Here is a 21,182-nt window from a genome sequence, read left to right as displayed (position 1 = left end):
TCAGTATTCCAAGAAAGCTTTTCTCTTTTTATGATTTTTTTTTTTTTTTTGCCTTTTTCCCCTCTAACCTACTCCAAAGCGAATATTCTCTGTGCTATAAATAGCATTGTTAGGTTACAGTGAGTATAGTCCATAGCACAGTGTCCTATGGTTATAGTGAGTGTCATGGTTAAGAACATAGTGTAAAAGGATCCAAGAACCTGATTTGAAAGTATATTTTTCTATGAAAATTTTCTATAACGGATATGTGATAGCTATTTTAGCCATTGATACACAAATAGAATAACTTTGGTAGGAATTTTTCCGACCATGGTAAAGGAACCGCAGTCTTTCCTTGAAAATACTGCAAGATGTGCCTATCTCTTGATTTTTTTTTTTTTTAATTTTTCTTATCTTTTTTTTTTTTTTTTTTAAGATTTATTTATTTGTTTTTGGAAGCGCTGGATCTTTGTCTTATGGGCTTTCTCTAATTGAGGCTAGCAGGGGCTACTCTGTAGTTGAGGTACACGGGCTTCTCAATGCAGTGGCTTCTCTTGTTTCTGAGCAGGGACTCGAGGGCATGTAAGCTTCAATAGTTGTGGCTCCGGGCACTAGAGCACAGGCTCTACATTTGTGATGCATGGGCTTAGTTGCTCCAAGGCATGTGGTAACCTTCGGGACCAGGGATCCAACTGGTGTCCCCTGCACTGCAAGGAGGACTCTGCAGCACTGGACCCCCAGCGGAGCCCTGTCTCTGTTTAATAACAATAATTTGAAGGTGAGTTGAATAGTAAGCAATATTGATACTCATCTGTGGTGTCAGGTACACATGTACATTTATTTGCATAAGGAAAGTCTCAGCTGGTTGGTTTTGTGTTATTTTTACATGATGCAGTGCTGGATTATGGTTTTGTTGTTGTTCAGTCACTAAGACATGTCTGACTCTTTGCAACCCCATGGACTGTAGTATGCCATGTTTCCCTGTCCTTCATTATCTCCCAGGGTTTGCTCAAACTCATGTCCATTGACTTGATGATGCCATCTAACCCTCTCATCCTCTCTTGCCCCCTTTTTCTCCAGCCCTCAATCTTCTCCAGCATCAGAGACTTTCCCAATGAGTCGACTCTTCCCATCAGGTGTTCAAAGTATTGGAGCTTCAGCTTCAGCATCAGTTCTTCCAGTGAATATTTAGGGTTGATTTCCCTCAGGATTGATTGGTTTGATACCCTTGCTGACTAAAGGACTCTAAAGAGTCTTCTCCAGCACCACAGTTTTTGAAGCATCAATTCTTCAGTGCTCAGCCACCTTTATGGTCCAACTCTCACATCCATACATTACTACTAGAAAAGCCATAGTTTTAACTATATGGACCTTTGTCAGCAAAGTGAGTCTGCTTTTCAATATGCTGTCTAGGTTTGTTATAGCTTTTCTTCCAAAGAGCAAGCATCTTTTAATTTCATGTCTGTAGTCATCATCTGCAGTGATTTTGGAGCCCAAGAAAATAAAGTTTCCATTTATCCCTATCTATTTGGCAGGAAGTGATGGGACCACATGCCATAATCTTCATTTTTTGAATGCTGAGTTTTAAGCCAGCTTTGTCACTCGCCTCTTTCACATTCTTCAAGAGGCTCTTTACTTCCTCTTTGCTTTCTTCTATTAAGGTGATGTCATCTGCATATTTGAGGTCATTGATATTTCTCCTGGCAATCTTGATTCCAGCTTCATCTAGTCCGGCATTTGTCATGATGTACTCTGCATATAAGTTAAATGAGCAAGGTGACAATATACAGCTTTGATACACTCCTTTCCTAATTTTGAACCAGTCTGTGTTCCATGTCCGGTTCTAACTGTTGCTTTTTGACCTGCATACAGATTTCTCAGGAGGCACGTAAGGTAATTTGGTATTCCCATCTCTATTAGAATTTTCCACAGTTTGTTGTGAAATTACCTTGCTTTTTCTGTGATCCAACAGGTGTTGGCAATTTGATCTCTGCTTCCTCTGCCTTTTCTATATCCAGCTTGTATATCTGTAAGTTCTCAGTTTATGGAGTGCTGAAGCCTGGCTTGGAGGATTTTGAGCATTACCTTACTAGCATGTGAAATGACAGAAATTGTACGGTAGTTTGAACATTCTTTGGCATTGCCCTTCTTTGGGATTGGAATGAAAACTGACCTTTTCTAGTCCTTCAGCCACTAATGAGTTTTCCAAATTTACTGCCATATTGAGTACAACACTTTAACAGCATCATCTTTCAGGATTTGAAATAGCTCAACTGGAATTCCATCACCTCCACTAGCTTTTTTCCTGTAGTAATGCTTCCTGAGGCCCACTTCACTTTGCATTCCAGGATGTCTGACTGTAGGTAAGTGACCACACCATCATGGTTGTCCAGGTCATTAAGACCTTTTTTATATAGTTCTTCTATGTATTCTTACCACCTCTTCTTAACATCTTTGGCTTCTGTTAGGTCCGTATCATTTCTGTCCTTGATTGAGCCCATTGTTGAATAAAATGTTCCCTTGGTATCTCTAATTTTCTTGAAGAGATCTCTAGTCTTTCCCATTGTATTGTTTTCCTCTATTACTTTGCACTAATCGCTGTGGAAGGCTTTGTTATCTCTCCTTGCTATTTGGAACTCTGCATTCAAATGGGTATATCTTTCCTTTTCTCCATTGCCTTTTGCTTCTCTTCTTTTCTCAGCTATTTGTAAGACCTCCTCAGACAACCATTTTGCCTTTTTGCATTTCTTTTTCTTGGGGATGGTCTTCATCACTGCCTCCCGTACAGTGTCACGAACCTCTGTCCACAGTTCTTCAAGCACTCTTTCTTTCAGATCTAATCCCTTGAATCTGTTTGTCACTTCCACTGTATAATTATAAGGAGTTTGACTTAGTTCATACCTGAATGGTCTGGTGGTTTTCCCTACTTTATTCAATTTCAGTCTGAATTTGGCAATAAGGACTTATGATCTGAGCCACAGTCAGCTCCCGTTCTTGTTTTTGCTGACTGCATAGAGCTTCTCCCATCTTCAACTGCAGAGAATATAATCAGTCTGGTTTTGGTATTGACCATCTGGTGGTATCCATGTGTAGAGTCATCCCTTGTGTTGTTGGAAGAGGGTGTTTACTATGACCAGTGCATTCTCTTGGCAAAAACTCTGTTAGCCTTTGCCCTGCTTCATTTTGTACTCCAAGGCCAAACTTGCTTGATACTCCAGGTATCTCTTGATTTCCTACTTTTGCATTCCAGTCCCCTATGATGAAAAGGACATCTTTTTTTGGTGTTCTAGACGGTCTTGTAGGTCATCATAGAAATGTTCAGCTTCTTTGGCATAGACTTGAATTACTATGATGTTGAATGGATTACCTTGAAAACCAACAGAGATCATTCTGTCGGTTTGAGATTGCACCCAAGTACTGCATTTCAGACTCTTGTTGACTCTGAGGGTTACCTCATTTCTTCAAAGGGATTCTTGCCCACAGTAGTAGATAAAATGGTAATCTTAGTTAAATTCACCCATTCCAGTCCATTTTAGTTCAATTGCTAAAATGTCAATGTTCACTCTTGCCATCTCCTGTTTGACCACTTCCAATTAACCTTGATTCATCGATCTAACATTCCAGGTTCCTATGTGATACTGCTTTTTACAGCATCAGATTTTCCTTTGACCACCAGACACATCCACAGCCAAGCATTGTTTCGTCTTTGGCTCAGAGTCTTCATTCCTTCTGGAGCTGTTTCTCTGCTTTTCTCCAGTAGTATATTGGACACCTACCAACCCGGGGCTTCATCATTCAGTGTTAGGATTGTGGTTTACATGAAGCTTAACTCTTTGGGCTAACCTTGTCTTTCATATCTGGAGTCTTAGGACCAGGGAGCTGAAGTAACCCTGATTGAAATAGAGGAATACTTTGAAAAATCAAATGTAATAGTCTCATGCTTTCTTCCTGAGTAGTATCATTGCTAAAAGTCAGATATACGTATATGTTGAAAGGAATATTCTGTGGTATGAATCTAGACATGATCAGTTTGCTAATTTAAATAGAGATTTTCATTGTCCAGTTTTATGTTCTCTTGATAAATTGAACCATGAGAAGTAATATTGCTCAGTGATCATCTACATTTGGGCTTTGCACAGAACAGAGTTTGCTTCCTGTAAAGTTCGTTGAAGACTGTTTAAGACCCAGTACTTACAAGAGCCATTTACAGTCAGCTGCAAGGTTTGTCACAGTTAGAGCCTGAGGGAGGTGTGGGCACCTCCCCAGCCTGGTGGTAACGACCAGTCCTGCTGCTCACTCCCCATGCCACACAACCACAGCGGCAGAGTTTAAACCCAGTTCTCTAATGGCACCAGGAGAAGGGGCCCTGCTCTTACCCACTCATGAATCCTGACCTCACAGAATCAGGGTATGGTCACGGTTCTGTATCTTGGCCCCTGATCATGTTGGAAGAAAAGCAGTGTTTCTCTAATCATGCAGCTTAGAATTCCTTTGGTCCCAATCTTCAGAGTTTGTCCCCCACCTTCTGATGTCCAGCCCTGCCTGCCAGAATACCACGTGCTGCCCAACAACATCATGGTAGGGCAGAAGGGGACCTATGCACCTGCTAAGGGTCCTGTCTGTGGATTTTCCCTCAATAAACACCTTTTTAGTGGGTCTGATGTATGTGCTGCTTGACCATTTGTCCTTGTTTGTACAGCAACCCCAAAATAGCACTTCAATTCTGAAATCATTTAATAACTTCTTATGATAGGAATGATGTGGTATATACTCATAAGAACCTTGTCTTTGAGGGCAGGAGAAATAAATCCTGTAGTCACTGAGGGTTCAAAGTGCTAAGTGCTGGATATTTCTGTTACTCATCTCATATCAGGTATAATATGGTGGTAGAACATATCAGTTATAGTCTATTTGGGTATCATAACATTTATTAAAACCTTTTCACATGCTTTCTACCCAACTGTTAATTTAGTGATTTTTTTTTTCACGCGTCCAACATGCCTAGACAGCAAATACCAAAACTACAGAAATTTTAACTAGTTTAATGTCATTGTGAAAAAATGTGTCTGTTTAAATCAGAGGTGTTTAAAAATATCATTTTCACACCTCTTCATCCTCATAGTTTATGGATTAGAAAGATGTTTTTAAACACTAGTGTAAAACATTAGTATAAGTAAATTTTGTATGCCTTGCCATATTTCTTATAGTAGTTTAATAATGTTATTATAGAAATGGTAATATAAAGCAATGTTTAAACTTGATATCTGTATATCTGTAAGTTAGATATGGTATTTGATATAAGCTAGTGGAGGTGATGGAATTCCAGTTGAGCTATTTCAAATCCTGGAAGATGATGCTGTGAAAGTGCTGCACTCAATATGCCAGCAAATTTGGAAAACTCAGCAGTGGCCACAGGACTGGAAAAGGTCAGTTTTCATTCCAGTCCCAAAGAAAGGCAATGCCAAAGAATGCTCAAACTACCACACAGTTGCACTCATCTCACACGCTAGTAAAGTAATGCTCAAAATTCTCCAAGCCAGGCTTCAGCAATACGTAAACCATGAACTTCCAGATGTTCAAACTGGTTTTAGAAAAGGCAGAGGAACCAGAGGTCAAATTGCCAACATCCACTGGATCATGGAAAAAGCAAGAGAGTTCCAGAAAAACATCTATTTCTGCTTTATTGACTATGACAAAGCCTTGGACTGTGTGGATCACCATAAACTGTGGAAAATTCTGAAAGAGATGGGAATACCAGGTCACCTGACCTGCCTCTTGAGAAACCTATATGCAGGTCAGGAAGCAACAGTTAGAACTGGACATGGAACAACAGACTGGTTCCAAATAGGAAAAGGAGTACGTCAAGGCTGTATATTGTCACCCTGCTTATTTAACTTACATGCAGACTACATCATGAGAAACGCTGGGCTGGAGAAGCACAAGCTGGAATCCAGATTGCCGGGAGAAATATCAATAACCTCAGATATGCAGATGATACCACCCTTATGGCAGAAAGTGAAAAGGAACTGAAAAGCCTCTTGATGAAAGTGAAAGAGGAGAGTGAAAAAGTTGGCTTATAGCTCAACATTCAGAAAACGAAGATCATAGCATCTGGTCCCATCACTTCATGGGAAATAGATGGGGAAACAGTGTCAGACTTTATTTTTTTGGGCTCCAAAATCACTGCAGATGGTGACTGCAGTGATGAAATTAAAAGACGCTTAGTCCTTGAAGGAAAGTTATGACCAACCTAGATAGCATATTCAAAGCAGAGACGTTACTTTGCCAACAAAAGTCCGTCTAGTCAAGGCTATGGTTTTTCCTGTGGTCATGTATGGATGTGAGAGTTGGACTGTGAAGAAGGCTGAGCACCGAAGAATTGATGCTTTTGAACTGTGGTGTTGGAGAAGACTCTTGAGAGTTCCTTGGACTGCAAGGAGATCCAACCAGTCCATTCTGAAGGAGATCAGCCCTGGGTGTTCTTTGGAAGGAATGATGCTGAAGCTGAAACTCCAGTACTTTGGCCACCTCATGCGAAGAGTTGACTCATTGGAAAAGACTGTGATGCTGGGAGGGTTTGGGGGCAGGAGGAGAAGGGGACGACAGAGGATGAGATGGCTGGATGGCATCACTGACTCGATGGACGTGAGTCTGAGTGAACTCCGGGAGTTGGTGATGGACAGGGAGGCCTTGCGTGCTGCAGTTCATGGGGTCGCAAAGAGTCGGACACGACTGAGCGACTGAACTGAACTGAACTGAATAATAATTGAGCAGCCAATTGTTTTTTTTTTAACAACAAAGTACACTTGCTATAGCTTGTATTCATTATGTTTTTCAGGTCTTTTCCTTTGAAAGGCCATTTAAGGAAATCTAAAGGTTAATTTTATATATAAACAGTAGAGGTGACTAAATTTCTCTTTTTTTATAGTCATATGTTCTTGTAAACAGAAATCCACAGAAGCCAAATACTTCTTTATTGTTTTAATAGAATTATTGCCCAACTAAAGCACTGGATACAATTAGATGAAGTTACTTTAAAAGTTTGTTTCAAGCTATCCATATATGAGAGCTGTAAATGTTATTAACTATTTTGTCGTAGATATAGATTTAGATGTAGATATAGATCAGGGAGGAAGGAAGGAAAGGAGGAGATGGAAAGAATGAAAAGAGGGAGTTAATTTGCTAGAGTTCTTAAGAATAACCTTTTAGCATTAGCATGCCCCATTTTTTTAAATAGCTATATTTTGCCTCAGCAAGTATTCAAAATAATAGAAATGGTACTTTTCAGTATGTTTTAGTAATATTTTTCCATCTTAATGTTAGGTCTTCAGACATGAACTAGCTTACTTATTGACTGGAATTCTTGGAGCAGCAATAGATTATTGGATTGTCCTTGGTCTTAATATGGGTAGAAACGTGATGCGACACATGTCTGATGACGTAGGAAGTTACGTTTCCCTCTCATGTGATGGTACGTATGTCTGTGGTGCATGAGCCTTACTCCTCACACACGTCATGATTTTATAAAATTTGATATTATAGAGTGGGAAATAGGACCTGGAAATAAAGTATTATTCATTTGTGGATAATATTAATCATGTTTTTCTTAATTCTACAACTAAAAATTTAAACTACCTCCTAAAAATAAATATTTAAACTGATTTAAAATCAATTTATTTTAGATTTACCTTTTTTTTGTTGTTTGCTGTTGATTGCTGTTTACCAATCTCATGTGGTAAAAACTATTTTTAATACATTTAATACTTCTACTCATTCAACTAGAAACCATTATCTCTCTGTAATGTTGTCTGTGCTATATGAACAGTTTCCTGGTCTCCTCCTGCATGAATACTTAACATTATTAAAAAATGAAAATCATTAGGTCAGAATACTTACTATGGTATAGAAAGCCACTTATATTAACTTGAGCTTATATTACTGGTTAAAACATTTCCCCCATGTACCTGTTGCTGTATAATTTTTCTATTATAACAAAAAGCTGCCACTGCTTCTTTTCCATTGAGTCTGATGATCTAACAAATTAGCATGGATGAAACAAATAAAAGTAATATGTAATACATATGTATAATTTTCTCAGTCTTCCTCCTCCCTGTATTATCTGATTTTAAAGTTCCCCCTAAAGTAATAGAATGTTATTTAAGCAATATGATGACAGAACTCATTTTCACATGCTTACTTTATGTTTTGTATGTATGTATATTAGTAGCTCAGTCATGTCTGACTCTTTACAACACCATGGACTGTAGCCCACCCTTCTCTGTTCATGGAATTCTCCAGGCAAGAATACTGGAGTGGGTAACCATTCCCTTTAAAGGGGGCTCTTCCCAGCCCAGGGATTGAACTGTGGACTCCTGCATTGCAGATGAATTCTTTACTGTCTGAGCCACCAGAGAGGCCCATGAAGGTTGTTCCTAACTCTTTTGGGTCTCCAGAGTTAAGGGAGGCTTCTGTAAGACATTTTTACATTCTTATTTTTCATATAGTTAACATACAGCATTACCTTAGTTTCAGGTATACTACATTGTTTGACATTTGTATATGTTAAATGATCACCACTACTATAAATTCAGTAACCATCTGCCCCCATACAAAGCTATTATAATGTTATCCACACTATGTATGTTCTTACTCTTCAAAGCCAGAGTAGTGCCCTGTGAACCATTTCCTTCCTCTCTCCCTTTCTCCCTTCTTTCCTTCTTTCCTAAATTTCTAAAATGAACATATTTTAAACCAAGTGAACTTTTATAGCTTTCAAATATAAAAGGTGATTTTGATATACTTAAAAATATTTTAGACTGCTAAGTAAGTGCTCTCTTTTGTTGCACATGTGTTTCATTGCATCTTAGTTTTATATAAAAGAAAACGTTCTTGAATATGCTGTCAATCACTATAATACTTCGAACAGAGATTCTAGAATAGGAGTCCAGGCTGTAACTGGGTTCAGGATTTATTCGATGATGCCCTCTGCAAAGAGAGGTCTCTCTTTATACTACTGAAGTTAGAAGATTTTTATCTAAAGCATTTTATCTTCTTTTTTTTTCTTTCTTTTTCATTGAGCTGAGGGGTGATTACTGTTGCTTTTGTGAAGTAGCTGTCCTTTGTTCCATGACTTTTTAACATTTCTTAGCTCAAATTCAATCTTCCTTCAGAATCCTTTCTTATCATTTCTTTCCCACCATTCCTACCAGATAGTGTGTGTGGGTTTGGTTTTTTTTTTTCCCCCCCATTTTAGAAACAGAATTCTGGCATTATTTGCTAGCATGGGAACTAAACATTCAGCTAAAAGGATTCCCTGTTTTCATTCCATAATGAAACTTCTTTGAGTTAGAGGACCCAGGATAGGATTAGCAGTGCCTCTACAGATTGTCAGTATATTTATATGCATTGTTTCCAGTGTGTATTGGTAACCTCTAGGGAGATACAACTTATCTTACAGTTTAACTAAATACATGAAATAATGAGCCTTGTATGAACAGAATTCTACTGTGTGTTGGGAATCAACTTTAATGCTTTCCTTACTCATAATCAAATGTCCCTTAACTTTAAAGCAAGCATTGTTACCCACTGTTACTACCAGTTTTCACAAGACAAATTTAAACCTAACATATCTGAGCCGGTAACTGACTTCAGCTGAAATTAGACTTTAATGTTACCATTGTAATCCTGTGAACAGACTGATTACTTTGCTCTCAGTTATGTTTGATCACTGATATTTAAAACTACAAGAGATTAAACTGTATTCCTGTTTGAAATGTGTGTTTAAGCCTTTCCTTCCCCTTTTCAAAGCACACACAATTGGTTTCTTAGGCTTCCAATTAAGCCATAAATGGGCAGTTTAAAAATATATATATATCTAAAAGTGGTCAAATTAATATCTCCTAAATTTTTGTTACTATATGTTGATTTTAAGCCTTTGTCAGGAGAGAAAAGTAAATGATTTATCCTTAAGAGCAGTAGCTTTTCTACGATTAATATGTGAAACTAAATTGTTTATTATAGAGCTTGTAGAATAATATACTTAATCCCTACAAGTGAATCTGGGCCTTCTAATAATGTCCTTTTGGTCAGTATTTTGATGGAGAATCATTTCCTTGTTCGGTTGCTGAGTCACGTCTAACTCTTTGCCCCTCCATGGACTGCAGCACGCTAGGCTTCCCTGTCCTCCGCTATCTCCCAGAGTTTGCTCAAATTCATGTTCATTGAGTCAGTGGTGCTATCTAGCCATCTCATCCTCTGCCTCCCCCTTCTCCTTTTGCCTTCAGTCTTTCCCAGCATCAGGGTCTTTTCCAATGATCAGCTTTTCCCACCAGGTGGCCAAAGTATTGGAGCTTCGGCATTAGTCCTTCTAATCAATGTTCAGGGTTGATCTTTAGAATTGACTGGTTTGATCTCCTTGGTGTCCAGGAGACTCTCAAGAGCCTTTTCTAGCACCACAATTCAAAAGCATCAGTTCTTCAGTTCTCTGCATTATTTATGGTCCAACTCTCACATCTCTACATGACTACTGGAGAAACCATCCCTTTGACTATATGGGCCTTTTTTGGCAAAGTGATGTCTTTGCTTTTTAATACACTATCTAGGTTTGTCATAGCTTTCCTATCAAGGAGCAAACATCTTTTAATTTCATGATACAGTCACCATCCACAGTGATTTTGGAACCCAAGCAAAGAAAGTCTGTCACTGTTTCCATTGTTTCCCCATCTATTTGCCATGAAGTGATGGGACCGGATACCATGATCTTAGTTTTCTGAATGTTGAGTTTTAAGCCAACTTTTTCACTCTACTCTTTCACTTTCATTAAGAGGCTCTTTAGTTCTTCTTCACTTTCTGCCATAAGGGTGGTGTCATCTGCATATCTGAGGTTATTGATATTTCTCCCGGCAGTCTTGATTCTAGCTTTTGATTACACAGCCTGGCATTTCCCTTGATGTACTCTGCATTTAAGTTAAATAAGCAGGGCAGCAATATGCAGCCTTGTCATACTCCTTCCCAGTCTTGAACCAGTCAGTTGTTCCATGTCCAGTTCAAATTGTTGCTTCTTGACCTCCATTCAGGCTTCTCAGGAGATGGGTAAGGTGGTCTCGTATTGCCATCTTTTTAAGAATTTTCCACAGTTTGTTATGATCCACACAGTCAAAGTCCTTCTGCATAGTCAGTGAAGCAGACGTTTTTTCCAGAACTCCCTTGCTTTCTCCATGATTCAGTGAATGTTGTCAATTTGATATGTGGTTCCTCTGCCTTTTCTAAATCCAGCTTATTCATCTGGAAGTTCTCAGTTCACATATTGTTGAAGCCTAGCTTGAAGGATTTTGAGCATTACCTTGCTAGCATGTGAAGTGAGTGCGATTGTGCAGTGGTTTGAACATTCTTGGCATTGTCCTTCTTTGGGGTTGGAATGAAAATTAAACTTTTCCAATCCTGTGGCCACTGCTGAGTTTTCCAAATTTGCTGACACGTTGACTGTGGCACTTTCACAACATCATCTTTTATAATTTAAAATAGCTCAGCTAGAATTCTGTCACCTCCACTAGCTTTGTTCATAGTAGTGCTTCGTAAGACCCACTTGACACTCCAGGATGTCCAGCTCTGGGTGAGTGACCATACCATTGTGGCTGTCTGAGTCATTAAGACCTTTTTTGTATAGGTCTTCTGTGTATTCTTGCCACCTCTTCTTAATCTTTTTGCTTCTCTTAGGTCCTTTCCATTTCTGCCCTTTATACTTGCTCATCCTTGCATGAAATGTTCCCTTGATATCTCCAGTTTTCTTAAAGAGATCTCTAGTCTTTTCCCATTCTATTGTTTTCCTCTGTTGCCTTCTTATCTCTCCTTGCTGTCATCTTGAATTCTGTTTTTCCCTTCTGTTGTTTCCTCAGCTATTTTGTAACGCCTCCTCAGACAACCACTTTGTCTTGTTGCATTTCTTTTTCTCTGGGATGGTTTTGGTCACTGACTCCTGTACAGTGTTGCAAACCTCCATACTTCAGGCACTCTGTCTACCATATCTAATCCCTTGAATCTACTTGTCACCTCCACTGTAATATCATAAGGGATCTGATTTAGGGCATACCTGAAATGCAAGTGGTTTTCCCCACTTTCTTCAATTTAAGCCTGAATTTTGTGATAAGGAACTCATGATCTGAGTCACAGTCAGCTCTAGGTCTTTTCATGTTTTTTTTTTTTTTTTCTAACTTGCCCCACTTGAGGTCTCCTTTCCCCAAGCTTTAGGGTTGTATTTCTTCTTCCTTTTTCTTTTTGCCCTTGGAGGGAAAGGTTGGTTGAGTGGTTTGTGTTGATTTCTTGTTAGGGGTGACTTGTACCTGCGTTCTCATTTCAGGGAGCTTAGCCTGTCCCCCTGGAGTCCTGGGGTCTTCTGATGTCATCTAGAGGTTGCTTTGTAGGAGTTGTTCCACATCTTCATGAGTTTTTGATGTATTTGTAGGGAAGCTGGTGATCTCCCCGTCTTCCTCGTCCTCTATCTTCTTCCGCATCCACAGTCAGCCCTAGATCTTGTTTTTGCTGACTGTATAGAGTTTCCTTATCTTCAGCTGCAAAGGACCCAATCAATCTGATTTCAGTATTGACTATCTGTTGATGTCCATGGGTAGAGTTGTCTCTTGGGTTATTGGAAAAGGGTGTTTACTATGACCCTGTGTTCTCTTGACAAAACTCTTACCCTTTGCCCTGCTTCATTTTGTACTCCAAGGCCAAAGTTGCCTATCACTCTAGTTATCTCTTGATTTCCTACTTTTGCATTCTAATTGCCTGTGATGAAAAGGACATCTTTTTTTGACATAAGTTCTAGAAGATGTTGTAGGTCTTCATAGAACGTCCAGCTTCCGCTTCTTCAGCATCAGTGGTTGGGGCATAGACTTGAATTAATTACTGTGATGTTGGATGGTTTGCCCCAGAAATGGGATTAGTACTTCGTTCTGTTGTTTTTTAGGTTTCACCCATGTGCTGCTTTTCGGATTCTTTTGTTGACTATGAGGGCTACTCCATTTTTTCTAATGGATTTTTGCCCATAGTCATAGATATAATGGTCATCTGAATTAAATTTGCCCATTCTGTCCATTTTAGTTCACAGATGCTTAAGATGTTGATGTTCAATCTTGCTATCTCTTGCTTGGCCATGTCCAATTTACATTGATTCATGGACGTAATATTTCAAGTTCCTGTCCAATATTGTTCTTTATTGCGTCGGATTTTACTTTCACCACCAGACACATCCATAACTGACCATTTTTCTGCTTTGGCCCAGTCACTTCATTCTTTTCGGAGCTACTAGTAATTGCCCTCTGCTCTTCTTTAGTAGCATATTGGAATATTGGACCCCTTCCCACCTGGGGGGCTCATCTTCTGGTGTCATGTCTTTCTGACTTTTCATACTGTTCATGGGGTTCTCATAGCAAGAGTACTGGAATGGGTTGCTATGTCCTCCTCCACTGGACCATGTTTCTCACTCTTCACTGTGACCTGTCCATCTTGGGTGACCCTGCATGGCATGGCCCACGGCCTCATTTAGTTAAGCCCCTTCTCCATGAGCAGGCTATGATCCATGAAAGGGTGTCCTACATTACTTTTCTTCTTTATCTTTCATCCTTCTCTGCAATGATAGGATTTGTGGATGTGGTTGGAGGAAAAATGTCTTCCTATCAGCTCAAGACTAATCAATGCAAATTAAATGTGCCTACTTAAAAACCAAGTTCCGGTTTTCTATTGACAGCCTAGTTGTGGGAAGAGATCTTTAACATTAATTGGAAAGTATAGTGATAAAAACCCATGTCTAACTGTCTATTCATATATCATCTCTCCATTCATGTGTATATATATAAAATTTCCAGCCTTTTATTTAAAATAATAAAAAGTAATGGTTGTTTCAAATGTGAGAACATCTGCCATTAAAAAAAATTGCTCTTAAAGACCAAGGAATAGGAATATTATCTATTTTTCATGGTTTAAAATTTTGTGGGTGAATCTCACTGGTGTAGAAATCATCATCTGAATGAATAAAGTCCATGGAGGAAATAGTCTATAGAAAGAAATTTTATAGTGTGTAGCAATAACTATATTTACTTCTCTTATTTTCTACAGACTTTTCTTCACAGGACTTAGAGATTTTTATTTCTTCCTTTTCCTCCTCCTGGCTTCAAATGTTTGTTGCAGAGGCAGTCTTTAAAAAGTTGTGTTTACAGAATTCCATTAGTATTTCTTCTGAGCCACTTTCTCTTCAGAAAATGGTAAGCGCCACTCTATTTTAGTTCTTTTAATTTTTAAGAACTAAATTTATACATTCAGTTTTTAAATATTCTTAGTTATTCTGATAATTGTACAGAGCATATTAATCATCTTTCAAATATATATAAAAGCAGGTAGTTTTCTACCTCAAAATCTAATAATTATTGAATAGAAGTTTTAATTACTTGAGAATAATTAAGAATTGATAACAGAAAAGTTATACAAGAATCTTTGTATCACTTGCCACAGTACCTAACATTGTTATTTTGGAAAGACTGTGATCCAAAAAAATTCCACATAGTATTTAATGGTATTTAAAAAGTAAAATTTGCAAATGACTCTAAGGTTACACACATATAAAGAGTTTTATCTTGGCTATCTTTAGCTATTATTGATATTTATTATTTCCATCAGTTTCTTCAACAAATGAGAAATATACTTGTTAATAATTGGTCAGGTTGGGGAAATACTGTTTGCAACAATCCTTGTCTTTAATGACTTTTGCACTCCTTATTCCGTTCATTCCAGATTTCTTTTCTGTTAAAGGAAGGCATTACCAAGATGGAAATGACAAAATCCCAGTTGTACGTAAACCATAAATACTAAAAATAGGCAAATTAATTGTAACAAGTTGAGCATGAGACTCATCAAAAGAGCTTTCCTAAATGAACATCAGATTTGAGTTTGAAAAAAATTATTTTTAAGAAAGTAATTTTCTTCTGGTGTATGTCATATTGACATAATGACATGGAACTAGCAGCTTTCTTAATATTTTAGCATGTTCAAATGACTTAGGGAGGCAACCGTATTGATGAAACGCAGAAAATACAACTACATTTAATGGTGAAATGAATCAGGTAATTTCTCTTACCTGTTTCCAGGTTTTTTTAGTTGAGAAAGCAATATAATATTATTTTGCAACAGGTATATTCCTACTTGCCAGCTTTGGGGAAAACTGGTGTGCGTGGGACTAGAAAGATGCAGAAACCAAAGAAAATAGGACTGCGGCCTTGCTTTGAATCTCAGAGGGCCTTAATAATGCTGAATGGTGCTAAACAGAAGCAAGGTGAAGGGCTGCCAGAGATACCGTAAGTGATATTTGTATACCAGCTCGGCTTTGTTTTCAAGTACAGCTCTTCTTAGGCATTTCTTGAACCATATGGTTATCTGAGATGTTGTCTGAATTATGCTGATTAGCAGAAAACTCAGTTTTAGACCTATAAGTGCACATGATCAACATTTTCACTTTCTTTAATGCAATGTTCATGCTTTCTTTCTATTAAAAAAATAGATTCTTTTCTAAAAGAAGTAAAACTCTTCAGCAAAATATTGTTCCACACAATTTTTTTCCCTGTAATTTAAAATACTACTTATGTATAGTAAAGACGGGACTTCAGAATGCATGGTCATGTGAGACACCCTGAATTGTTCTAATAGCCTTCCCAAATGAGAAACCGTGTCTCAAAGTATGCCATGCAAAATTCAGAAAACTTGAAATCTTTGGGAAGAAGAGGATAGGATTAGAATATGAAAATAAGAATGGGAAGTAGGGGCCTGAATTTTTATCTTATTAGCATTTTGCTTTAGTCTCTCTGCCAAATAATGGTTTACTTGGTCTCAACTTCTTTATCTGATTTCAGTATTCATAAACTTTTTGGTGGTCAGTTGGGGGTGCAAAGTTAATAAAATGAAAATTACTGTATTAAAATTTGTTTCTATACAGTTGAAATAAATATAAAAATAGAAAGCAGTAAATATTTGAATGAATAATGGGGTTTAAATTAAAAGAATGCTAGGTTTTTTTATTTTAACTCACCATATAATTTGTGCTGCCATGCTTTGGTGAGAAACAATCTTTCCTTATGTCATTCTTTCTTTTCAGAGAACTGAATCTTGCTAAATGTTCCTCATCATTAAAAAGATTGAAAAAGAAGTCAGAAGGAGAATTGTCATGTTCCAAGGAGAATTGCCCCTCTTTAGTTACAAAGATAAATTTTCATAAGACTAATTTAAAAGGTATTCCAAATATTTAATTTATGCTAGGAACTTTGTGTGGTTATAGTCAGTATTTGCAAGTTTTACACACTGGACTTGATGAATACTTCACCTTAAATATTGGACAAGGTCCAGGAAAATACCTTCTTGGAGAGCATATTATTTTTTGAACTGCCATTTATACAAAAAAATGTTTAATACCTGGTATAATAGAGTATTTCTCCCTTTTCTCCACCTGCCTTTTCAAATATTAAACACTGTGTAGCTCATGTTGAGCTCATTCCAGACTTGCCTGCCTTACTTTTCTATTCCACCTCAACCTGTGCTGCTTAGGATCAGTGTCTTGTGATTTGAAAGTATAATTCAGTCTTCATCTCTTTCAGTTCTAGACGTTTTGTGAACAAAGAATGAGAAGTAGGCTATGTTACATAGCTGTGTTAAGCATATGGACTCTTTTCTTCCAGGCATTGAGCCCAGACTATGAAATGTGCTTGGCTTTTGGTTCTAACTATACTGGAACCTAAGTACCTAAAGGGATGGAGTAACAAGAATAGCGTTGTAATAATTCACTCCAGCACTTCTTTAACTTAGGTACCCCTTTAACTCAAAATTATGATACCTTCCAAGAGTCTACATCCAGCCAAAGTAAATTGCTAAGTCTCTTGTTTATGACCTATATTATGTTTTTAATACAAATGTTATCATTATGGTACCAAGCTTTCATAATATTTCTACATGGCATAAGTTCATGATAGCATATCACAAATGTAAAACAACTGCCCATTTGCCTCAAAATATGAAAAATGTATTAAATGTGAACTCAGATATTAACTCCAGAAAAGTGTCCTTTTTCTTTGTTGATTGTGTCAGAAAGTAAAATGAATATGAATGACTTTAGCTGAACAGCAGAAGGAACTGGGAGGGAGGAAGAGAATTGAGAAATAGTAGGGGAAAACTTCAAAAGCTTTTCAATGCCTTTAAAAGAAATGTTTTAGTAGAAGTTGTAGAAATAATCTGTAAAAACTGAACACTGGAAAAATGTGCTGCTTAGTATTTTATAGCGAGAAAGAGTTTGATTCAGTATGTATTTCATTTTCAAAGCAATCAGTATTATTTTAATCCCCCTTACATCAAATCATTACTTGTATCTTATTAATCTTGTTTACAACAGAGAGGGATATAGACAGTTTTAGGCAGCAGGCACTAATTGCACACTACCACCCCAAGAAAAGACTTTATCATTCTGTTTTTCATTCTTGTTCAGCTTTAAGTGGTACCAAGGATTTTTTTTGTGTGCATGTATGTGCGTGCATGTATGTGTGTGCGTGTGTGTTTATATTAAGATTCCCCCATTTCTCCTTCTCTGTGCTGCTGTAGCCAAGCCAGACAGCCTATTGAGAAGCAGCAAACCATCTGTTAATGGATTTGAAGTTCTGAATTACACTTGAGTGTGTAGAGGCACTCGTGCTTAGCCAGAAACATTCATTTGAATTAAGCTATCAATGCTGTATAAAAAAGAGCCATACATTTAACGTAGGTTCATGAATAAATTTAAGAGAGGGCAATTGCACTCTAAACTTTTATTGCTGTAAAACCCAGTATTTTTGGTGTTCTCTGATCATTTGGGGGTTTTATAGCAGGATTGAAGCTTTAAACCTTGAACTAGGAGGAGACAATGCCTGTGTTAAACCTTTTGCAGTAGAATTTCATTGCTGAATTGCTGACAGAGAGGCTCTATAAAGAGGATGGGGTTCCCTCCCCCTTCTTTTTTTTTCCCCTAATGTGAGAGATGTTTAAACCAGTCAAAAGGAAAACTCAATAAATAATTTTCTGGCATGGGGCCAGATCTCCTAGTTCATGCCCTTTGATTATTTTCTTTAGTTGATATCTTGTCTTCTCTGGAATAATCTATTAATTTTTTATGGCAGGAGAAACAGCCCTCCATAGAGCTTGCATAAATAACCAAGTGGACAGATTGATTCTTCTTCTCTCTATGCCAGGAATAGACATCAATGTTAAAGGTAAGTTCTAAATCTTTGTTGTCTAATTCAGTGTTTTATATTTGTGATATTAACTAGTTTAATTTCAGCATTACTAGAAATCACTTAAGTATATTTACCTAACATCTTCAAAGTATTGTTGGTAGCAAAACCAAGAAATTCATCACATACTGATGTAGAAGAGTGCACCGTCATTTTTGGCATCTATATTGTGACATACCCCACCATCAACATTTTAAAATAGTTTGTCTTTGATTTTATTTTTTATAATTAGAAATATTATACCCCTAAGCATTTATATCAAAGCATTCTGTTTGTATATAAGGCACTTACGAAGTAACACTGATAAGACAAGTAGAATTTCAGTACTTCACTACCAAAAGTCGTACTTTTGCCGTTTAAAAATTTGCCTTGATTTCTAATTTAGACAATGCTGGCTGGACGCCTTTGCATGAAGCCTGTAACTATGGCAACACAGTGTGTGTCCAGGAAATTTTGCAACGTTGTCCAGAGGTAGATCTGCTCACTCAAGTGGACGGGGTGACTCCTTTGCATGACGCGCTGTCAAACGGACATGTAGAAATTGGCAAGCTGCTGCTCCAGCATGGGGGTGAGTGCATTTATGCTAAGCGGGTTATGATAAATTATCCAGTTTTTTTTGATGAATCCCTCAGAGGTAGAAAGCATTTTATATTTTAAGATCTATAAGGAAAGATGCCTTTATTACATTTTAATGAAAACTAAACATGAAAAGTCTGCTAGCATATAAGCACCTTTTATTAGTAAGGATAAAAGCCTTTTGATAAAATGATTTATTTCTTGTGTCATAAAATTAAACCTGTTTACCTTTGTTATGAGAATATATTTTGAATTGGGTATGTTTTTACTGTTAATCCTTTTACTTAAAAGTACGTAATGTCTATAAACCAGCTATTTCTGAAAGCTTATTAATAAGTATATGTAAATCTTCATTTGTGAATACTTGGATATTTCATTCTTATTTCACTTCCTGTATATAACTGCTAATATGATTCTTCTTTTTCTTTAATGAGTCATTTCTTTACAGACTACACAAAAAGATAGCCTAGAATACCTTTTCTTCATTCACATTTTGTAGTCAATTAAGTAGGAGAATTGCCAAATGGTGATAACTGTTGTGTAGGGGTTTGTGATGGAAGTAACTTGAGCTCAGTATTCATCTACTGCTTTTTTCTGCTGGTTTCTTTTTCTGATCTCTGCTTTCCAAACCCTTCCCCAGCCCCCCGGTTCAATGATATTCTTCTTATATCTGAACTGAATAATATAAATTTTATATCAAAATGTTCAAAACTGATTTGGAAAAACTGTTTTAAAAGGAAAAACAAAGGAAAAGTGATTACAAGCTTATAATGCAGATTTGTATAAATTTCCTGTTACTTTTATTTGCATTAAAAATACTATTGTACTATTTGTCCAGTAATTAAAGCTGTTTGATTCTGGATGAAAATAAATAGTATAAATTATTTAGATATCTCTTTAAGATATATCTATATCTAGCTCTCATTTGTCTATCTAAGGAAGGCTCTATATCATGGTAGTTTGGTGTATTTGGTTATTTATAGTCTTCTCCTGCCCCCTAAAGGCCTTTGTGTGTCTGTTTTACTTATACCATTTCATAATCAATATATTTTTCAGTTCTTACACTTTTTTTTAGTATTATATGGGTACAGAACCATACTATTCTATCTCTGAAGTGTTTTATTTTTCTGCTTAACCATGAATGTGACATACCATGCCAGTATTTGGTTTTGCTTCACATGGTCTAAGTGATATAAAACCTTTGTTGCATTAAGTCCAATTTTTCAGAAGAAGAAGGCATTATATTAACCATTTTGAATTGTTTTAGGACCTTTGGTGAAGAATAGTACACAGATGAGTTCTTTGTCCTAAGAGAGGGAAATCTGTTTGTACTTGGATTTATCAAGATCCTTTGGCAATCATATAGACTTGTCTTTGCCTTAGTTATAATCTGAGTTTGGACCTATAGAATGGTTTGATATCACTATAGAAACTGTGTTCTCTCTTTGTTGTGAGTTGCTTAGTCTTTCTTGAGAGCAATAATTTTAAAATTTTATTTATGTTTTTAAAAACTTTGTTTACTTCTGGTATCTTGGGGTCATAATTTTGTTGTATTTTCTCTTTTAAACAGAAGTAACTTGAAATTTGGGGGGAAATGTCACCATAATGAAATCTAGTTTTAGAATTTTTCTATAAATTATATATTAATCATATGTCATCACTGGTTAATCTTTTATACTAAGAAAGAAGGACATTGTCTATCTAAGCCCCACTACATATTGTCAAGTCAGATTCATCATGAAGAGATTTAGCAACTGGGATCTGATGAGATCTGTGTGGTAAGGTAGAATCTTCTGGTTATGTCTGCTAGTACTCAAACCTTTACATTCCTTGTAACATTTGTATGGCAAAGGGCATAAATAATTACAGGACTTGATTAGCAGAGGTACAAAGTACTCCTGTTCTTTACAGTGTGACCAAATACTGAGTCACTGTTATTTTGCCCCTCCCATATCATCTTTTACTACCCAGGGGATAAATTGTGTCTTCAGTACTTTGTAAGTAGATGGTTAGATGGGTTTAACTAGCATAGGTGAAATGAAATCTGAGTTTGTCCCAGAGCATATAATATTTACTTTTTGTGAATCAGTTACCTTTACTAAAAATTGAACATAAGCAAGGGTAATGGAAAATGTGTCCTGTCTCTGGGCAGAGTTTTGCACTCTGCACTGCTGCTATCACCAATTCGCAATGGGAGGGGGCAGTACTTTTTCCTCTTGGTGGTATTATGAAATATCTTTAAGACTCTCATACAGAATTTAAGATAAATGTATTTTGTTAATTCCCTCCAAGAACACTGATATTCTTATTTCAAGATGACAATTTATAAAGTTT

The 21,182-nt window shown here is 37.0% G+C and overlaps 1 protein-coding gene across 5 annotated transcripts in view; it reads left to right on the top strand.

The window, feature by feature from the left end:
* Positions 1-21,182, top strand: part of SLF1 (SMC5-SMC6 complex localization factor 1) — a 69,937-nt gene that overhangs the window by 45,748 nt on the left and 3,007 nt on the right. For 4 of the 5 annotated variants that reach the window (XM_027545603.1, XM_027545607.1, XM_027545605.1 and 1 more), the window contains 6 exons: positions 7,303-7,450; positions 14,092-14,237; positions 15,160-15,323; positions 16,118-16,251; positions 18,159-18,251; positions 18,658-18,840. In XM_027545603.1, coding sequence (XP_027401404.1) covers positions 7,303-7,450; positions 14,092-14,237; positions 15,160-15,323; positions 16,118-16,251; positions 18,159-18,251; positions 18,658-18,840 — 868 coding nt within the window. Of the gene's footprint in view, positions 1-7,302; positions 7,451-14,091; positions 14,238-15,159; positions 15,324-16,117; positions 16,252-18,158; positions 18,252-18,657; positions 20,627-21,182 lie in introns of all 5 variants that reach the window. The other variant, XR_003511730.1, reaches the window with a different exon arrangement.

This window comes from Bos indicus x Bos taurus, chromosome 7, assembly GCF_003369695.1.
Source record: "Bos indicus x Bos taurus breed Angus x Brahman F1 hybrid chromosome 7, Bos_hybrid_MaternalHap_v2.0, whole genome shotgun sequence".
Taxonomy (NCBI): Eukaryota; Metazoa; Chordata; class Mammalia; order Artiodactyla; family Bovidae; genus Bos; species Bos indicus x Bos taurus.
The sequence above is the reverse complement of the archived record's forward strand: the minus strand, read 5'-3'. Positions and strand labels throughout refer to the sequence as shown.